The sequence below is a fragment of the Lathamus discolor genome, chromosome 2, assembly GCF_037157495.1.
Source record: "Lathamus discolor isolate bLatDis1 chromosome 2, bLatDis1.hap1, whole genome shotgun sequence".
In the NCBI taxonomy this organism is placed as follows: Eukaryota; Metazoa; Chordata; class Aves; order Psittaciformes; family Psittacidae; genus Lathamus; species Lathamus discolor.
In genome coordinates, this window is record NC_088885.1 from 7,031,236 (window position 1) to 7,053,065 (window position 21,830).

General features: G+C 39.6%; 1 protein-coding gene across 1 annotated transcript in view; it reads right to left on the bottom strand.

The window, feature by feature from the left end:
• Positions 1–3,880: 3,880 nt before the first annotated feature.
• ADCY1 (adenylate cyclase 1) overlaps positions 3,881–21,830 on the bottom strand; it is a 138,292-nt gene continuing 120,342 nt past the window's right edge. Inside the window, exons 14-20 of the mRNA XM_065666267.1 lie at positions 21,285–21,411; positions 13,090–13,206; positions 11,862–12,008; positions 11,207–11,305; positions 7,391–7,505; positions 5,305–5,429; positions 3,881–4,416 (exon numbers count right to left, since the gene is read on the bottom strand). Of these exons, the coding sequence (XP_065522339.1) occupies positions 4,084–4,416; positions 5,305–5,429; positions 7,391–7,505; positions 11,207–11,305; positions 11,862–12,008; positions 13,090–13,206; positions 21,285–21,411 (1,063 nt within the window). The 3' untranslated portion in view covers positions 3,881–4,083. The remainder of the gene's footprint in view (positions 4,417–5,304; positions 5,430–7,390; positions 7,506–11,206; positions 11,306–11,861; positions 12,009–13,089; positions 13,207–21,284; positions 21,412–21,830) is intronic.

Here is a 21,830-nt window from a genome sequence, read left to right on the forward strand (position 1 = left end):
ATTTGTTAAAAGTGTGCCTTTTTGCTTCTTTTTATACAAGTGTACATGCAATTACCTGTCCGAGCTAAAACTATTTACAAAATCTCTTAATACAATACATCTTTTAAAGTGAATAATACATGAAAGGCCAATGTTTTCTGTTGTTTTGTAACACTGTACAAGATTAAAAATAAATAAGGCATTATAATACAGGTTTATCACAAATTAAAAAATGTCGATTTTCACTGTAATACAAAACTTTAACTTGAAAGAACATTATGGCTAAATAGTCCTCCTGCCTGGGCAGAACACGTACAGAATCTCGACTTGCTGATGTAAAGAAAACGCTTTGTTTCTGCTACGAGCAGGAATTCAACACATGAAAATGATTCACGCTACTTACTAATTTGTTCAGACTCCTCAAAGCACTGAAATGGCACAGGTCATACACTGTTTCCCTTCTAACAGTGACTCCCAAGTACTTCCTTTTGCCTTACAGATAAATTACAGGCAAAAGTGCGAAAGAGATTTAGGCGCACGACTTCCTCTCGGGTACAGTGTTGTGCAATACTCAGTTCAGTACTGACACGGGACATCACTGTAACCCAGAGCTTGGCCTACAGAAGCTCACTTCCTGACCTTCATAAGCATGCTAAACACCTGGTGATTTCTGCAGGCCCTGTGGGTACATAAGGAATGCAGATTCAGCCTCAACAAGCTGAAGCTTTTGGCTCTCAGTCTCACCTAGAGAAAGCAAGGGAGAACTTGCACGTGTTTTACTGAAGATAAGGGAGTGTGACTTGCCACGGTAGGAAGCAGCTACAAAACTCCTGCATTTTACAGGCTGGATAAAACAGCATTCTAGTCAATGCAAATGGAAAACGTTTGGAAATACCTAGCCAGAAACTCAACTAAATGCCAGTTTGTAATCTCAGCAGAGAATAATAATTAAAAAATCAGTTAAAGATAAACGTAGCATAGGAACACTTTGAAATTAGCTCCCAAGACAGTGAAGTCTGAAGATCTCTGATACTTATCTCCTTCTATAAAGAACAAAAGACTTCAATTATTACTATTATCTGAAAGAGAAAACGTGCAAACCGATGTGAAATATTGTGCTTGCTATTGACAGACTCTGACATGCCAAAAAGGCATCACTTCATAGGGCTCATTTCTGTTAATCATTTCAAGTTAACAGCTGCACAGAACAGTGGTGCAGGAGGGTATTCTGCCACAGTGCAACACATTACTATCCCAAATGAAACATGAGGGACTTCCGGGTACAGTGAGACAGAACTGACTCCTTACTAGGTCTACAACAAGGTCACCCAACCAGAAGAGCTTTCAGAGCTCAACCAGAAAGTTGGGAAACAGAACTGCATGCATCAAGGTGGACACAACCCAAATCCCAGTGAAATTCAAGGAAATCCTTCTTATGGTTTTCAGGGATGTTGGATTGGGCCACGAATTATCCTCAGCTAATTGCGAATAAAAATTTGATGACAAGCTTCTCCAATTTGGCAGAAAATGTGCATTTGTGGTGTTACTGGAAGTATCGCTACTACTTTTTTCTATGCATAAAACTTACTGAACATATCAAAGAATGCAGGAAGAGACAGGGGACAATTAATTTCTGCTCACTGTCCATTTAGTGGTAAAATAAACAAGGGCGATGTGCCTGCAACTCACACCTATTAAAGAAGTAACAAAGAAATAATGGCATTGTAAGCTTTTGGAGGGGGTCAATGGCTGTAGTTGGTCTATGTGTTCACATACTACCAGATCTACTGCTAGGATCTGAAGATGCTTTTAATAAAAGTACATGTAAAAACAATGTTTTATTATTATCAGTGAAATTATACCAATTTCACAGATTCAAAAGTTGTACAACTTGGGCTCTCTGTTGTGTGGAACTAAGTGATTATTGCTATTGCACATTATGCTTCCCATTTTGGTCAAATATTTAACTTAATGGTGTGATGATTTAGTTCTCACAAACCTATTAGAAAACAGTAGTATGAGGTGTGCTTTACATGGATACCATTTATTCAGTTTAATGATGTAAATACTGGTTCTTTAAGAATCTCTATATTCTACATGTATTTATTCAAATGGCTTTGAATGCCTCAAAACCAGAATTGAATTATTCAAGAAGAATACCTGTGAACTGTTCGGGAGGTACAGAAACACAGGGACTTTGACAGATGAGCCAGGGTGCATATACCTTGTACAGTCAGGAGGTGATTCTTAGGCTTTATAGTCACTTGAATCACAACACTAATTTTGCCAGCTTTGTGATGGAGCACCTAGCTGACAGGGTACATGAAAATCAGCTAAATACCCTGCTGAAAACCACTGGAGTCCCACAGCAGCCTGATAGGAAACTCCTGCAGCACTTCTTTAACAATTCCATCTCTTGACACACTATTTGTCCATGTATTTTTAACACAAACAGTGACTGCTCCAAAGCAAACGCTGGTTGCAGGAATATTCCTCAGAATCTTCTTTCCATTTAAATCACTACTAAAATGGGCTCACCAAAGGCAAATGTGACATCTAGTATGTGCAAGTTTTCTATGGCACAATATGGGCAACTTCTGCAGTTTTTCAGTTTTGGGGTTTGGTGCTGTTTGATTTGTTTGGGTTTTTTTGGGGGGTGGTGGTGGTGCTGGTTTTGTTTTGTTGGGCTGTTTTTTAGTTAAAAAGCTTTTAGTTAGAAGGAAGTTTTGCATGTTTTTAGACAACATAAAGTTTTGTTTCTCTTTTGGAAAGCAGTGCAGTGAGTCTGATTAGCATGCACATCCCCATCAGGGACTGCTAGTGACAGTGTCCATGGAGCACATGTCACTTAGCAGGATGACCTCCAGCTGCTTACAGAGCTGCACTCCACATTTCCCATCCCAATCAGTGTTTCAAGATGAAACCATGAACAATAGGATGTGGGCTGCATTAAAGGAAAAAGTGGTCAAAATATGTTCCCTTTTATGCAGATCAAGAGCAGGCCTCACTCTTCTGGCACGTTTACCAGTGTGCTCCTGATTTGGGCAAAGTTTGACTGTGCTTGTTTCTCAGAATTATAGCTTTCTATAATTGTACAGCTTTGAAGAGTGAGCCTGGGTAGAATCAAGATATAAAACTGTGGCATAAATTTAAAAATCAATTAAGACCTAAGCTTGTGTTGGCAAATACACAAATCTCACAAAGCTAGCAACAGCATGTTTGTCACCAGTACAGGACTATTCTTTGACCTGTTTGGAAAGGTAAAGCTAAATCCTGGAAGTGAGCCACCAGACCTGTGCTGGTTGTAAAAGCTTGAAATAATACCATCCTTCTGCTCTTCAGTAAAATCAATCCATTTTGGTTTTTAATGAAATATATATATATATTGTTCTTCTGCCAAACCTTTAAGCTCTTCATATCCAAGGGTTATGCTTTGAATTGGAATTTTTTGGATTTTTTTGGAGCATGCAAGAAGAGTTTTTCAAAATACATAGGGTTTAGCAATTAGTTGCATCCAGCCTTCGTTACCTGACAACACAATTGTCATTGCTTTAACTCATGCACTGGGAACTTCTCTAACTCTTGCTGTAGACCAGCTGCCCCCCACACACTCCACTGTTAAATGCAGCGTTACTAATCCCAAACCCAACAGTGCTGGCTATGACAGAAAGAGAAATCTCTTTGCTGTGTCATTGCAGGTGGATGTGTAAATAAATACATGTTTTTATGTTTATCTCTATAAATCTCTATTAAGTCTACACACGACTGTTTGCATATGTGCATATATAGATTAAAACATATATATACACACACACACATAAATAATTGCTTGCACGTTTATCTCATTTTTTTTTTCATTCACCCTTTAAAAACACCAAGAAAATATTCCTCATTTCCAGAAAATCAGGTTTTGACTTTTCCTAACAGAATTGCTAGCCCTTATATGTTCCATCCCAAGAGTTCATTACATAGTCCCCAAGTTCTCTTTGGTTGGGTTGTAGTGGTCCTTGGTTAATGCCATGGCCTACGACCTCTGATCTCTTGGTAAAAATTCAGGCAACTCTCCAAGATCACTGCAAATGGCACAACCAAATCTCCTTTGCTTTATGCCTCCTTTACAGCTGGCACAGAAGGAAGATAATGCAGTGTTTGATTTGTGTGAGTGGCAGATGTCTGCCCTGCGCCAGCTTTTACAGGAAAGCTAGCAGCTGAGGACACCGACGGGCAGCTGGTGCCCAGTTTGGTTTGAATGTTTGCTCTCCCGTAAGGGTACATTTTCCTCTCTAAGTTTAAAGACCGTGTTTGTGAATTATTTCCATCGGCCTTTCCTTCCAGGAAATAGGTCAACATTTCACCTTTTCCCTTTACACTGACTTTACCCCTGCACACAAATTCATAACTGCACCTTTTTAAGATCCGCTGAACTTCTTCTGTCACCTGCAGACAGATAAAAAAGGACGATTAGTTTTTCCTGTTCATATTGGGTTAACTCTAGATCTGTCCATCCCTCTCCATTTTACTTCTCTGTCATGGAATATGCATAAACAGAATAATTTAACACCTACTGCTGCTCTCAAGCCCACTTAAGAGTTTTCTTAAGGAATTAAAAATCACTGACCAAACTGGAACCTGTGAAGCAGAACTTCTGGTCTTGAGCTGAATAATTACACAGCCAGATTAATCTCTGTCCAACAGAAATGTGTAACCAAATTGTCCACTGTTGTCAGCTGGATCAGTTCCAATGACGTTAATTTACTCCAGAAGAACTTTTGATCCCTGGAGACTAGACAGGTGTTTTGGATAAAGGACTGCAAGAGTTTGTTGAGTTTTTGAGAGGTGCAGGCATAGCTTCTAGCCGAGCTCTAGTGGAGCAACAATGTTCTGTGTCTGTGTGGCCTCTCTGATCCAAAATATCCAAGGAATTTTTAAAGCTATGTAAAATGCAGCAGGATGCAAATGGACATGGATCCTTCCCTTGTAGTCCTTATTCAGGCAAAATTCCTGCAACACAAGGACTGGCCCATGCAGTGTTGGCATTCCCAGGCTTGCCTCCAACTGTGTGCACTGCAGCAGAGAATTCTGTTGCTTCTGATGGGAAATGATTTGTTTGAGAGTTTTATTGCCTTCAAGTAGTGAAGCGTATATAATGGAAAATAACCTCACCTCTGATGCTTGAACCATCTGGAGAATGTTGCCCTTTTCAAAAGAACTATGAGATCAAGTGAGGCTTCATTTTCTAAGTGGTCTTGAAAATGTAACCACAGATAAAACCGGACTTCTACCTGTGTACATAAAGTTTGCAAAACTGCTTCAGAACCCACTCACCTGAATTTTCCCCTGCACTCCAGTACTATCCATGCGGCTGGCAACATTTACAGTGTTCCCCCAGATATCATACTGTGGTCTTCTGGCTCCAATGACTCCAGCCACTACTGGCCCAACATTAATACCTAAAATTAAAATGATGAGTTTGGTTTCGAACACTACAGCATATTATCCTAGAGAAATATGAATCCTGCAAAATAGATTTAACACAACTGCCTTAGCATTTTTCTGCTCAGAGGACATAATGTACGTTAAATTAATGCCAACTGGACTTTCGTACTTACAAGAGGCCTAGAATCAAAATAAAGACATACACAGAGCTAACTTACTGGAAATGCAGTATGACAGACAACATACAACCATGCTCATTCTTTCTGTGTTAATTTTAAGAAAAGCACTGGTAGAGCAGAGTTTAGCCGTACAACAATTCCGGACAAACTGTTACAGATCTTTAATTACTCGCTACAGCTTCCACTGTAGTTGCTCATATAAAGCCTTTTAATGGAGGTTTTCCAAGTGGAACAGAAATAGCGGCCTGGAAGACGTGAGGAATGGGTAACGGAAGCATGTCATGTTGGTTGTCAGTACTAGAAAACAGATCAGGAAAACAATGGAAGAAGACAAGAATATGTGAAAATGGCTCAAGCACCTTTTTTTTTTGGAAAACAATTCTACATTTCTGATTGATTTTGACACCTTGTTTGTAAGACAAGAGAGGATGTCCCTTCTGAGTGCCCTGAAGAGCTATAGATGCTAAGACCCATATGAGGTGCTGTGCAAGACAAATCATGGAGAAGAATTAGGGCTAGATATTTGTTTTCTACACCTTTGAACCTGGAAAAAAAAAAAACAGAGTTCAAGAAGAATTTGGGGTTTGTAACTATTAGGATGTACAGGAGGGCAAAGATGTCTAACCCTCCCATTGCTACACCTGATGTCTTTGGTCCTTCTTAACCTTCCACTGGTAGCAACCTCACTTTTCACCTTGTCCAGCCCATTCTCACAATTCAGCCATGAAAACAAATGGAGAAAGAAGCTGGAGAAAACTACCAGTGTTAGAGTATGCAATGCAGTGAGGACAGCAGCAGGAGTACCACTGGAGAGGAGCAGGATGCAGGGAAGGAAAGGAAGAGAGAAACTTGTTCTCCAAGGGGTCTGGGAGAAAGGACTCTGAGAGATAAGACATGTAATAATATGTAAATGATTGTGTGGGAAGATTTATGTTGCGAAGACCAGAAATTTGATTTGTTGAACACAGGACTGGTTGAGGTGATTTGGCACCTGTGGACAAAAACCTTCCATGCCACTTAATACCAACAAAGCTTTTAAGCTTTTACAGAGGGAACTTAACAGATCCAATTTTCAGCAGTTTAGCAATCATAGAATCACAGAATGGCTCGTGTTGGAAGGGACTTTAAAGCTCATTCAGTCCCAACCCCCTGCCATGGGTAGGGACACCTCACACTAGACCACGTTGCCCAAGGCTCTGTCCAACCTGGCCTTGAACACTGCCAGGGATGGGGCAGCCACAGCTTCTCTGGGCACCCTGTGCCAGCGCCTCCCCACCCTCACAGCAGGGCCTCCCCCTGGGCGCACCTTCTGCAGGCAGCTCTGCTGCCTGTCCCTGTCCCAGGACAAGGGTCTGGGCCCCTTCCTGTAGTCCCAGGTCTGCACTGCAGCATCTCCCTGAAGCAGCTGTCATCTACCATCACCAGGGTAGATGGTGCAGACCCTCCTCTGGAGCTGTGGCCTTTGCCTTCTGATGAGTCCCCACCACTCTGCCTTGAGGCCACAGATAGCCTCTGGAATGTCTCCCTCTCAAAAAGATGCCCTTCCTGCAGCCCTTCTGCACAAGCTGCCATGCAAACTGACTGGAATTGGACACAGCCACAATTCCTTAATACTGATGCTCACTATCCAGCCTTCTGACTTCCTACATGGATGTGACCCTCCTGCTGAAGGAGCCTTTTCAGTTTTAAATCATGAGTGTGGGACAGGTAGACAGGTAGTCCTTTGTAGACAGCCCAGGGAAAGCCAACAAACAACAATGTCCTGCTTGTGTGATAATTGGAGAGATGTGACTTACCAACTCGTAGGACAAAGTCGTTGTAAGACTGATAGTTGATTTCATCAAGAACATCAAACATCTCTATTGCGAAATCTGCCAGTGTACTCAGATGGGAATAGATTGATTTTTTAGCCTAGAAACAAAATAGTATTGCACATGAGATTTGTCTGGTTACTGAGAGGCAGGTGAAATACCAAAGTGAAAAACAATGAAAAGCTCAGGCTGGATGGCTTAGGAAAAGAATGTAAGCCATTTTGCTGTTTGTGAAAAGAAGCGTTTGATGGTGGCTACAGCACGTGCACTCTTTTCTCAAGTATTGAATTCATTATTTTTTTTCCTTCTCTGTTTTGATTTCTGGGAAGAATGGAAAGCAAAGTTCCCGTGGTAAAGTGGTTCTGTTGCTAGAGAGCTGCAGATGTTTGTTGTGAGCGTGGCAGGGAATATAACCTGCTTTCGCCTGAAGATTATTAATAACTATAGTTTCTGCCCTCTTCTCCCTTTGGGGCTTTTGCTAGGGTGCATGCTGTTCCCATTGACAAAATTCCTGTTAGGTTTAATCCTGGGAGATGCAGAACACCCCTATTTTCTTTCCTTTCCAGGCAAACTGAAGTGAGTTGTTAGAAAATGTATCTAAATGAACTAAAGCAGAAGAACCAGAAAGGATCAAATGAAATGCTGATGTTTCAACTTGTAAATAAAACCCAAACCAGAAGAAAGTAATTTCTACAACTTCAGTCAAATTAAACTGTAGAACTCATTTTCAGAGGATACAATGGATTCCAAACGTTAGCTAGATTCAAACAGTACTACTCATGGAAGAAGTATTACTACTAAAGCAGTAAAAAGATACTATCTGTAGTCCTAGAATTTCTTAAGCAGCATGTCATTAGAAAGTGGGAAAGAGAGGTTTGCATGTTTGTTCTCTAACTCCTGCCCTTCCCCTAGGATCTAACACTGGCTAGCTGAAGATAGGTTTCTAGAATAGGCCTTTGACCCGACTCATTATGCATGATGTTGCTCTTACGTTGTGCTCTCATTTGAATAATAAATATGAATTCATGAACAGATTTGCAAAGTTAAAGTGGGCTAAAGGTAGGATATGGTGAAAGAAAAGCAGGGTCAGTGGCAGCCTAGCTTCAGCAGGCTGTTGCACAACAGGGCTGTGGCAGCTGGCAGGAGATGAGAGCTCACTGGGTTTTTGTCATGATAGTGGGATTTTATAAATGAGCTACTTGACAGTGGCTGAGAAACCCGAGGAACAGGTTGCTGTTTGCTTTCTTTGGCTCTGTTTGAAACGGTTCTTTCATGTGTCTGGGAAATTCACAAAAATTGGAGCAAAGTGCTAACAAAAAATATAAAGGTCATCCTTGGGACAGGCCCAGTGTTTAGGGAGGATGTTTTTATTTACCTGCCTGTGTCTCTGCAGTTCTGCTTCTTGCAATGGCAAATAGCTCTACTATTTTCCAGCCTTACCCAGACAAAGGAAGAAAAAGAATTAAGTTTAACTAGCTGATGGCTACACTTCCAACACAGGAGAGGAATACTGAATCTCTGAGGAGGGTGGGAGGAGTATATAGTTTTATTTAATCCTCTAATCTTCTTTGTATTCCTTATCCTTTCATTTCTTTGCTGCCTGATGACTGCCTTGATTCCCTGCAACACCCCTCAAGGTTGCAGGAGACAGGACTATTGACAAATACTGGATGTGCTGCAGGTGACAGATGCCTCTCAAAAGGATTACTGGCAAACCCTTTTGAACCAGCACTGAAGAACACCACAGAGTTAGGACCCTGGTGAAATCACAGACATAATTTCAAAGGATTCCGCACACACAGAGAACTTATATTGTGCAAAAGATCTACAAAGAGCTTGCTCTGAGTGCTGCCCTGATGGGGTAACTGCAGAGCAATTATTTATTTAAACATCAGAGAAATAGTTACTGGAAAAACCGCCCAGAGCATCACAGCAAAGCCACTCTGACAGGGGCAATGTGCATTTACCATAGTCACCTGCTGAAGTCACACTGCAGAAACAACAGTCCTGTAAAGCATGGGACTTAAATTATTAACTTCATAAGGGTACTGGGTTCTTACATGCGTAATATCCTGAGTTAAGAGCACAGTTAACCCCATGCACTGCTTTCTGCTCCTGTTCAAATCTAGTGCAAAATTGGAGGCTCACAATCAGAGGCTGTGCCAAATTTTCTGATGAAGCTGGAACACCCCTGGCAGAGGGGAGATCAGAAATCCTGATTTTTTTGGGGTTCCCCATAAGCACCTATGACTCTACTGTAGGGCAGTCCAGGCCCTGTGTGATGCGGGCAGTGACTGCACGTGACAGGCTACCCAGGATCACCAGACTCTTAATATATAGCTGTATGCTGAAGAACTGCCAAGAGGATGTGAATAATTTCTACTTGTTTGTATCTCATGAGCAGTGGGAAGAGATCACAGGAGAACTGAAACCCCAAGTTAAAGTAAAAAATACTGTCTGTATCATACAAGATCTTCAGGTTTTCTGTGATATAGAATGCTAAATAAATTCTACCTGTACAGAAAAGATCAGAATTTGCCCCAAGATTTCAGAGAAAGGCAGAGTTCTGCAAAAGACTTTCTGCAGTGATTTATCATAAGCTTAGAGTGGTATCTTTAGAACTAGGCTAACTCAGCTGACCCTTCAGTTAGCAACTATAAAATACAAGAGATAAACATGTTTAGGTTTTGGAACATATGCTGCCAAAGTTACCCAATACCACACTTGTTTTCAGGATTATAGTTCAAAGAGCATTTATAACAGACACACAAATATGCCATTGCCTGTTTGCCTGAGATCACATAGGCAAAATTCAAGGGATCAATTTTTTTGCCTGTCTCAGGACCCAGTAGTCAAACATTTCAGCATGAATAGTTTTTAAAATACCTTTTTGTAATATGCAGGTTTCTAGGAATGATACAAACTAAAGCAGCAGTTGTAAATCCCCTGCAGACCAGAAAATTAGTTGCATGTGACATACTCTAACAAGATTCCAACAGCTAATTTCAATGTAGTCTTGTTTTTTATTTACTTAGCAAGGATAATTGTTGCTAAGAAGTTCACAAGCCATCTTTGGCCCTTTGGGCTTTTGTCCTCTTACTCGGTGTTACTTTGCAAAGCTAAACCATATACAAGAGTGTATCTCTACAACATCTGTACATCCGTATCAGAACAGGGGAGATTTCTGGGCAGAATAGGTACATGGATTGTGCTAATTTGAATTATATTCCTCATATTAATTGCTTATTAATTGCTTATTAATTGTATTAATTGCTTATACAATTAATTTTATTAACAAAATTATTAATGTGCATAGTACTATGTATACAATATATTCAGAATGTTGTCCACAGGGTTTTCTGGTTTTCCAGATGCTGCACACGAAACTCTGTCCCAAGACACAAACTTAACATGAGAAACACACTCAGGAGTAGTAATGAGGATACAGAAGAGCTGTGCCTCAGAACTAGTGGGTCTGAAAAGACTGCCATTTTTTAATTGCTAAGTAATTAAAGGGGTTTTTACCCCAAAGGCTAACAGAATGCTAACAGCTGAGACAAAGAAGAGCTGATTTGGAGGGACCAGGCTAAAATGCAGCAATATACCTAGCACTAAGTTCCTGTCTACACAACTGCTGGGAAAGCAATTTTTCTTTTCAGGCGAAGAGTTGAGCTTTGGATTTCAGATTTAAATTGCTGTAAAGAAGTAATACAAGTTATCTATAATTGTATACAGCTAGCTGTGTTTCTGATGTTCCCCTGGAAACTGAAGGAGAATGACTGTCATGTAAAATCTTCTTACCTTAGTTCCCGAAGTAGGTACAAGTCCCACAGCTGCCATATACGTACTTCCAATAGTCTTGATCTTTTCTATGTCCTTATAATATTCTTTCTCCATAAGCTTTGTTTAAAACATAAAACTGTTAAATATTACATAATATTTTAGACAAACAACCATAGTTATCAGATAATATGTGCAACTTGATTAAACCAGGAACTAGATGGTCTTAAGATCCTTTCCAACCCTAACTATTCTATGATTCTATGATTTTGGTTAGTTGGCTTTGAGGCCATTGAATAAAACCTACTGTTAACATACATGTTAATACTCTTCCTATATTAGAAGGATTTTAAGTCAGACTCATGTGCCTTAAAGTACAAACTTTGGAGGAGCCCAGTGGACATCAACTCCAATTGAATGGGTCATTGAATAAAACCTACCACTAACACACATGTTAATATCCTTCCTATATTAGAGGGATTTGAAGTCAGATTCACATGCCTTAAAATACAAATTGGGCACTTTGGAGAAGCCCAGTGGATACCAACTCCAACTGAATACGATGTTTACGCTTTTATTAAGCAATTCAAGATACACTGAGTTGCTACAGATAATCTCTGTTGCTAGTCATTTGGTAGAACTGATATGGTCAAAAGACAGAGCATTTAGACCTTACCTCATCAAAATCAGCAATAATTTCATTTAACAGGCGTAAACATTCCACTCCCATATTATTGCCATCCAGTTCAATGTAGAAATCATTGAAATTTGGGATGGAAGCAAACATCACTCCCACTTGCGAATAGGATTGGTAATAAAGGTCCTGCAGTTTGGGAGCAGATAGAATTTTCATTTTAAAATATTAATTTAAACCATCATTATTATGTTTTCTATTCTACTACTAAGCAATAGGTAGGACAAAAGCCACCATTTTTTGGTGGAGAGAAAGCCAGCCTCATTAAAAAAAGTTAAAAGATCTCTCCACTCCAAAAAACACAGAATAAAATGAACACCTCAGCTATCAAACTGGTTTAAAACAACTCAGTCTTTTTCTCTGTTTAGACGTGGAAGCAGTGAATACATTTGGAGAAAGTCTTAACAGTTGCAGAACTCTTTTTGTATGAGAAACATAACTGCATTTTCTCAGTATTGTTTTCTAACTAAAATAGGACAACTTTACCCTGCAGCACAAAACTTGTCTTTCCTTGAGTTGTGGTGTCCTGTACCCAACATTAACAATATAATGTTGTTCTGTTTGGTAACATTTCTGCTTAAGAATTTGGAGGGCTCACGGAAAGCAAACCACTCTTCTGTGGTTCAAATACATTGATCCAAGCTCTCAAGAGCAGGATCATGGCCATTATAGCTACTCCAGTGCTGCAGGTATTGCAGCTGTATAGGAAGGACTCTGTTAAGGGCTTCCTGAATCAATTTATTTAATCACTGCAGCCTTTGATATTAAAAGCCACTGCATCTTCCTTGGCTGTGTATTAGCTTTAAATGGATGGGTTTGGTAATAGCAGCATATTTCCACAACTAGGGTGGTTCATAGCAAAGTGTCTGGCAGTTCATGCATTTCACCATTCAGAACCAAACTGAAATACTGTGATAAATACCAACATTCTATACTGATTGAAAAATAAATAATTAAACCCCAGTTATTTGCATGCAGAGACTTGGCTGCATTGATGCTGAATGACACAACATTCCCTTATCCTGAGTTGTATTAAAATTCTTCAGAGGAGGACGCCACAGTGAAGGAAATAATCTAATTCCTGAACAGGAATGAAACTTTATATGTTTAAGCCTTTCTTGAAAAGAAAGATGACTTGAAAGATGACCCAAGCTACACAGGATCACACTCATACGCCATCACCATGTATTTATATTTTATCTTGGTTTACCATATTTCGTGGATTAGACATTAGAAAGTGCTGTGCAACATGTGCTGGCAACAGGTTGAAGAGAATTCTTTTGTTATCCAGCTTGACTCTTTCCATATCATCTCTCTCTTCTTCTGCCTGTGGGGATAGAGGAAAAGAAAAACCTTTTTAGAAAGCAAAAAATTAGCTGAAGCCATAAAATAGTTTCGATTAATTTCTTCTGAAATGAAACTGAGCAAAATAATGCCTGCAAAGTAGAGCAGGAACACTTCTCCTATATCACGCTTTTACACTGGGGTAAAATCCCTTAGATTTAGTAATCAGTAACCCACGTCCTTAGTAATTTAAGTTAGTCTCTGGGCTGATGACTACCTTTAGGTCTTGCTCAGCTAAGTGTATTTGTGTCTTCTGTAGTTCTCTGTTCTTTAAAAGAGGCCCTTGACATTTTTACAAAGTAAAAAACTAGAATAAGCCCATTTAAGCCACATTGGTCTTGGAGACCAATTACTTCCCAGGTAGGTGGAGACAGCGACAGCATATTCAGAAAGACTGCCTGGGAGCTAACACAGATAAGGCCATTAACCCAAGATACTGGTATCTTATTCCAGGTTTCTTGACTCCCAGATGTTTAGTGGGAGTCATGCATTAGGAAATGATTCTAAAAATGAGACCCTTTATTGGAAAAATACTATCTAGGGATCTCATTTGGGACTCCTGGGTTTGTAACTTCCAGCCTAGTCCACAGCAGATTCTTCTGCAAAATTACTTCCATTTTTTTTGTTACAGTGTCTTTTGGCCCCACATTCTGATTTCAGTTACAAAGAAATATGATCAGTACCATATAACTCACCTTACTGAAATCACAAATCTTCTGCCATGATCCCAGTATGATTTTTCCTGACCTAGATGCAGTTGACAAAAGGCTGGAAAGCCAAATTCTCAGGCACTGTTGAGAAACTATGACCACTGAAGAATCTGCTCTAATCTTTGTCAGTGTCTCTTATGTATCTAGAATTTGCTATCCTGATCTATTCCAAAGTCCACATACTTTTCTCACTATCCATTCCTGTCTAAGTAGGAGAAAACCTGTCACCTCTTACCTTTGTATAGTCTAACAATATTCTTTTCATGTGATTTTTTTTTCCTCAGGAAGCTAATTTTTGTTTTCCATGACAAAGCTCAGGAAACAACCTTTTTATTCAGATCACACAGACTGCTTTGCCTTGCAGTTTACTTCTGTATTTTAAATTCCTTTACAAGTAGAAAGAAGGCTGAAAGAGGTTTAATAAACTTAACTTTTTTTCAGGAATCATTCCTTTTTGAAATAAATCCTTGGCTCCTCCTCTAATTTGTGAAGCAAGAAACAGAATTTATTCCAGAGGCAAAATATCAGTAAGTATCAAATAGCTCTGCACAAAATATACCTGAAATCTTCATTCTAAGCAAGTAGGTTATTTCCTGGTTTTAAGCTGTTTTCCTGACACTTTCTTTTCTGTTTAAATTTCATATGCCTTCTCTTCATATGTTTTCTCAAAGTAACACTCCCCTGGTATAACTCTGTCTCTGACTTATTGTTGTCTATAAACATATGTAATGTCCTCTTGTATTTAGTCTGACTGCTGGAATTTAAATGTTCTAATGGTAAAAATAAAAAGCTTTTTCCAGATGAAAATCCAAACCAAGCTTACAATTCCATTTTTACATCATACTGGAATATGGGAAATTTTACTCTGACAATAGCAAAGAGATTTGCAAACAGAATTCATGCTCTAAATAAAAAAAAAAAAAAATCTGTTTTTGGGCTTGATTATTCATTCCTCTATTTTTTGACGAAGATTTTTTTGTTACTTTTTCCTAGGTATGTTTAATGTTCTCAGTTAAGCTCCCAGTACAATATGTGGCAGAACAGCAGCCTAAGGAACAGTAAACCTCTGGGCCAGGGTGGAGGTTTCTGGACACGTCAAAGCAATCAAGCAGGGGTAGGTAAGCAGAGTAATCCCTTTGACACATTGCATGGATAGTGATGTTGCCTGATCACTGGCAGGTGCTGTTCAGTTCTGATCTGGAAGCATGTAATCAGATTCCTTTGGTCATGGACCAAAGTGGTCATTTTGGAAGCCATGACTGAGAAGACTGTTCAGCAATACATAGTGTTTCCTACCATTGTGTATGATTCACAGCAAAGGTTTCAGAGCAAGCCACAACACAAGGACAAAGCTGTCAGCACTGAAGCAGACCCTTGTGACCTTGGTCATGGTGCTGGACTTTTCTCCAACCTTTGATACACAGAAACAAAAGGCAATTCTATCGTACCTACATAAAATAAATGAGAAAAGACACTCCAGACTGTTGATTTTTTTCTGACATAACTTTAAGGCATATGATGGCTTTTCTCCTCCTTTCTGTCTTGCTTCAATACAGTCATGAAACTGCTGGGAGAGAAATGTCAGTGACACTACCGTGTGTGCAAGTGGAGTGTGATGTTCACAGTGATGGTACCACTGCTGTGACTAAGAGGCTGAGAATTGAGCTTTTGGGTGAAGAGCTATCACCTCAAACCAAACCACTAAAGTCATTACTGAAGGAGTGGCAAAATCCTGTAAGTGCAAGGAAAGACATCAAGGATATCACCACTGCTAAGAAACACAGAAGAACGCTACACTTCCAACACAACTAGCAAGCATCTCTTCCCCTCTTCACATGCAAAACTCTGAACTACAGTTTTGACTCTGGGAAGGTTCAGTTGCCAGAAATGAGATGAACCACTAAAGCTATGGAAAACCCTTGAATAATGCCATGGCAGGTAATAGTAGCAAGCCCTACATAGAGACAAATTATGTAAACAGCAGAACAAGGGGAATGCAGATCAAGTGCTTTTTGTGCCCTGGCCTATTTCAGGCCAGGCCCTTCCTTGTCAAGCAGGAAAGAGGAATGCACTTGCCCCGTGGTTCAGGGAGACATTTGTACTGGCAATGCCTATATGGGACAATGCAGTGCCAGCTCTGCCTGACCTAGTCCCAGACTTAGAAGCAGAATGTTCATGGAATTAGCACAGCGCTTCTCCTGAGCTACTTGGTCATGTTGCAAAGCAAGATGTATTAGCTTAGACCACACACTGGGTTAATACCCTTATATTGTTGCTGGTACCCTAGCCAGGGCCTCTGCATGGACTGTATTTACACCTTCCAGACATACCACATGTTTGATATCCTACTTTTATTCAAGTAATCTGCTAGGAATAGGAACTGAAGTGTACCTTCTCTGCCACTACTGCATACAGCTTCAGTATCCATCCCCTAGCCCTGCACTGCCTAAGACAGCTCTCATATATGCAACTCCTGAGGAACTGCCTGGGGAAACAGGAAGGATCTCCATGTATCTCTTGCAAGGGAAGATAAGGAGTGAAGGTGAGGTAAAAAAAGACTTGGTCATATTCAGCAGTGAGGACTCTAGAACATGGCCCTATGGCAAGGGAAATAAAGTGGTTATAATGTTTACCAGACCTTCTTCCAGCATCCTGCTTCTCGCCCTTCAGGGGAGTGCAATGAAAACTGTCTTTTCTTCTTGTGACTCATGAAATCCTAGTGCCTACTCTGTGAGCAGCTGAGATAAAAGGATGTGTAGGCATCACCCTTTCCCAGACAAAACAGACACTGAGAAGAGAGAAGATGGACCTGGGGCTGCAGAAGGAAGATTAAAATGGCACGGATCACAGCTATTTACATTCCTGGTGGAAATATTATCCAGACAGCTAAATGACATCCACACCTTCATCTATTTGCCCCTATTCCTACTGGTTAGTTAGGAAAGTTTCCAGCATGTTATTTATGCAATAGCTGCTGGCTCAAAATCCAAGGAAAATTATTGTGAAAACGAAAAGATACACGGGCATGAGCAACTTCCTTTTTTCACATCCTGCTTATTGCTTGTATATGTTTGCTATTAGTGCCAGTTAGGTCATTTTGTAGAGTTTAACTGTACTTGCAGACCTGCAATCTTTAAAAGCAGGCTTTGTTTTTGCTTCGGACCTGGTGATGAAATTTAAAATGCACTTTGGTACTATGGCTTTTGACATCAATGTAATTAATGGCTATTTCATCTTACGGAGTCACACAGCATCCCAGGTCTTACAATACTTGTGACTGGTTACACATCCTCTGTTCACGAAGTGGTCTGAGATGTTGTATCACCTGAGCTATCAAGGTGACCGTTTAATAAGCATAAACATGCTTTAGCAATGTCACTGACTGAAGAGTTATCACGTGAAAATCCACTGCTGCAAGATACACCTGAACAGGAGCCGGAAACTGGTGCTGCAGAAGCATCATCTTTGTACCTGAAGGTGGCACTAGAACCACATGGAAGAGACCCATCCAAGTGCTGCTCTATTTTTTATTATTGATTTTTAATATATTATTTAATATATTATCAGAGAAATTTAACAGGAAGTGCAAGCCCACCTGGCAAGGCTTTCCTGCCGACTGTAAAACCCGTATTTTTTACAACTGTCATGGATTACGAATGCAACCATTGGTCGTATCATTGTATTATTTTTGTTCCCTGACAAAATCCTGGGTGAATAAGCAGCTCCATTTTTTTTGGCAGATTTCCCTTCTTCAGAAATTCGTTGTTTGTATTCATGTGTCCTTTTTTTTTTCCAGTTTTGTGGAATAATTTGCAAAAGCGATTATCAGCCACAAATAAGTAAAACACTCCTCCTGTATTTGCTATTGTTACTGTCATAAGAGGCACACAGAGTTGCTCTACAATGTGATGTAGAAAATTAAATTCTCCTGTCACTGCCTGACAAAAGTCAAACAAACCAAGAGATATTTTCTGTGATATTCATAAAGGTTGAATTTGGCATAGCAAAAAACCCCAGCAAAATCAACAAGAACCTGTAACATCAGTGACTTACAGAGCACAAATATAAATGTTTTAAGCACTTCTCACCAACCAGAAAAATACATTTTTTTAACACAATGTACATAAATGACACCGCTTTATATCAGTTCTAGTTCCCTAACCTAGATGCATGGAAATTCGATTAACATGAAACTGTGTCATTTTTCTAAAGCAGTTTTTCTTCTTTGAAATCTGCTTTTCCTCACAGCACAGTTTTTTTCCCCAATATGGCAGTCAAAATCCACGGAAATGGGTTTTTCTCAAACTCTAGCATAGCCCACTGAGCATCTATCTATATATTCTTACTAGTAACGGTATCAATTGCAGGATACTTTCAGTGTTTAAAATACCGTTTAGTTAGTACTAGACAGTTTGTTCACGAAAAAGTGAATGTAAGTATCTATGAAATCCCTCTTATTGCAGCTTATGCCAGAAATGGTTTTATTCATCTTGGAATATTTTTACAGGATTAGCCCCAATAATGCACCTTTACTAAAAGCAAAGTGTTTACACCTTCCAGAAGAGCCCCTGAGTCTGAAATTCCCTCAATTGTAAGCCAATGATTGAGAAGCTTCCTAAAAACATATGCTGTACCATGTTGGCACGTCTTCAGAGAGCACAGCGCCTGGCTACTGGGAGATGTGAGTCTCAGTTCTACCAATGGTTCATGCAATTCAGTTTTTGCACAAGGAACCAGCACGCTCACTGTAAACCAGAAGAAAATCTCCGCAATCCCTAAGTCACTGGTCTTCCTGAAGCTGCTGCTACTAAGAATGAAATCAAGTTAAGCCAACATGGTTCAACAGTAAGAAGTACTATGGCTGTAGAGAAAGGGGATCAAAAATGCTATTTAATCATATGCAGGGCTGCAGTCCAGCAGCTACAGAAAACTGTCACTCAGGAGAGTGTTTTTTAGCCTTGTCTCCATTTAAGGACTGTTAAACAATTAGTTGCTTGGAGTTTGATAACTATCCAAAGGCAGTTTTAACATACAAATATTTCCAAGTCTTCCCAGAGCTTTTAATATATTTTTACTATGCCAAAGAGCCTAGTAAGTGCAAAGATAATGTTTTGGTGGTTTTCTTTTCTTATTCATTTGAGTAAGTGAGCACCAAAAGGACTTCTGTAACATTCATGACGACAGTACTTCTGCATGTTATGTTATTTAGCCTTTGTATTCAGTATCATTTACAACCAATACACAGAACATGACTCCTTACAGCATGTTACCCACTATCATTTATTGTACAGGGCAGAGACCTTCCATGTGGAATTAAGCACAAGGGTATATATACCCAGATCATCAAAGAGGCCAAATATCTACCCTGACAACTGATTTCAAAGTATGGTATTTATGTTGATACCTAATTTCTGAATTTTCTGCCTACACTGATTTCTGTTTTCCTGATTATTATCATGCAAATCTCACAGACAAGACAGGACCATATAAGGACCTCATTTGCAGCTGAAAAGATCTGAAAATGGCATTTGATCTTCTCAGAGAAAATGCACTTTTTGAAATGGTACCTGAAGATGCCACTGGACGTTACTGAAATTTGATACGCATCCATGTGTCTGAACTCCCCTTCCCTTACTGCCTTTGGAGTAAGTACACAATGGTTTTAACAATTGGTAGACAAGTAGGTATTAACTTGGTAGACAAGTAGGTATTTCTGAAAAACCTGGCCCCGGGACAGCAGAAGTTTGGATTTCTTCCCTTACCATTGCCCAGTTCTGGTCTTTCAACAGGCAAGCATCCCACCAGTTTCCTGCACTTGAATTTTTAAAATGAACTGATTGCTAATTAAATGCCAGCTTAAAACTAAGACTCTTTAAGCAGTACATTCCTTAGGGATGCACAATTCACCATGCAAGTCACAGTAGCTTGAATTATGAAAAGCAGTTAAAGATACTTAAACTCACTCCTGACTTATTGAAAGGCCACAGGATAGCAAACCAGTGTCTTCCTCCTTGCTACTCTATTTCATGGATAGCAATAACATACAGAAGGTCTTGTGTTCATAGATCATATGGCACCCATATACCCCCTCTATGTGCCAACCTACATAGAAATGGCAGCTATACAGTTAGTCATGTGCTGCACTGAGTTTCAAAGTCAAGGGATTTCTTTTTTTCCACCTGAAAACTGTGTTTGGCACCACAGCAAGTGGACACTATTTATCAGTTTGTCCAAAACAAACTTCTGAGGCTGGCCGGCACCTATCAATACTGCAGGTTATAGGACAAAAACGAAATGATCACAGGTTGTTGACTCAATTAAACAGCAAAGAGTCCATAGAAATTATAGAACAAGATAAATCATGAAGGAGGTAGACTTGGTCTTGGACATCAAGATAAAAAATCCCATCAGAGCTTAACTGATAGGCAGAAGATAATAGAGCTAAGTCATTCCTGATGGCTCCATTTTAGGTAACATAGTAGAGGCAGGGATGGGTTTAACCTGTATGTTCCAGTCTTGATCTTACACATAAAAGCGAGCACTGTGATGATTTATATGGCCCTTTCAACAACACAGTTAACAGGGTGTCGATGAGAACAGGCTGTGACCTCCGTGAACTATAAGAGTGTACGATTTATCATAAAAACAACTTCCAAATTCCATGAAAATAAACTTACATCTTCAACCTTCTCTTTCCCTCAGGGGCTAGTGTGAAACACTTCGAAGGTGGGAATAGGACTGCTGAAAGGCATGACAGGAGGTACACATTTCTTGATGCCCCTGCTTAAAGCTAATATAATTTCTACTGGTTTTGCTGCTATTATGATAGGAAATAGGTGTTTTTAAAAAAGTACGTGAACATGGTATCTAAATAAGTTTCTGACCAGCTTTTGGGGAAGAGTTCCACAGTTTCTTTGTACGATGTGGGTATTTCCTTTTACTGGTTTCATTCGCTTCTTTTCAGTTTCCCTGAACATCAAATTATTTTTACCCTTTTTGTATTATAAGACAAAAAAGATCTATGGATTGAATACCCTTACTGAAACTTACATTGCTAAAAGTTAATTTCCAATGTTTGAAATTCTCTCTATTCATAACGCACCTTAGATATAAATATATTACTTCATTAATGATACAGTGTTATGGAACAACTACAAACAAATTCACTTTTCCAGAGCAAGTGAATGTTACAGGTCTATGGAAAGGAAGTTAATGTATAATAATTTTCCTTCATAAAGCCCAACAGACATGAAAAATCTTGAAAGTGTCTTAGTCCAACTGATTTTTTCAGGTCAATTCAAAAATCAGACACTGCTTTGTGTGCACTAGAAAGGAAAGACCTATGGCGTACCTGCACAGCCCAGAGGTAGTCCAGACGCAGCTTCAAGTCCACCTGTCTGGAATGCAGTGCCAAAGCACAGGAAAATAGCAAAATGGCTAGTATTGGTTCATAGCCACGCATATAAAAGGAGCCACCCCTTGAAAACAAAAGGAAAGTAAATGGGTTATTCCAGGTTTTCTAATACCTAAAGACTTCATATTTCTAGTATGAGATCTTTAGTTTAGAACATGTGGGTATCCCCTAATTGCTAGCCTTTTCCAAAGTGGCTCATACAGGCAAGGAGAAAGGTGAGAGTAAATCTGACCACTGAATGAGACCAATGTTCAACTTCTTGAGGATTTTATAATGCTATGCATTACTGTAATATCTGTATGCTTTTAATTAGGGAATACAGTAACAGTCAAAAGCTTGAGGGCTGCTGAAATATGGAAGCGAAGTTTTTAACTGTGTTTTTCTGTTTCATATTATAATTAGACTGCACTGCGTTCAGCTGAGGTATGTTAGCATAAAAGTAACAGAATAATGGGAAACAGTTGCTAGTTCTTAAAAGCTGAT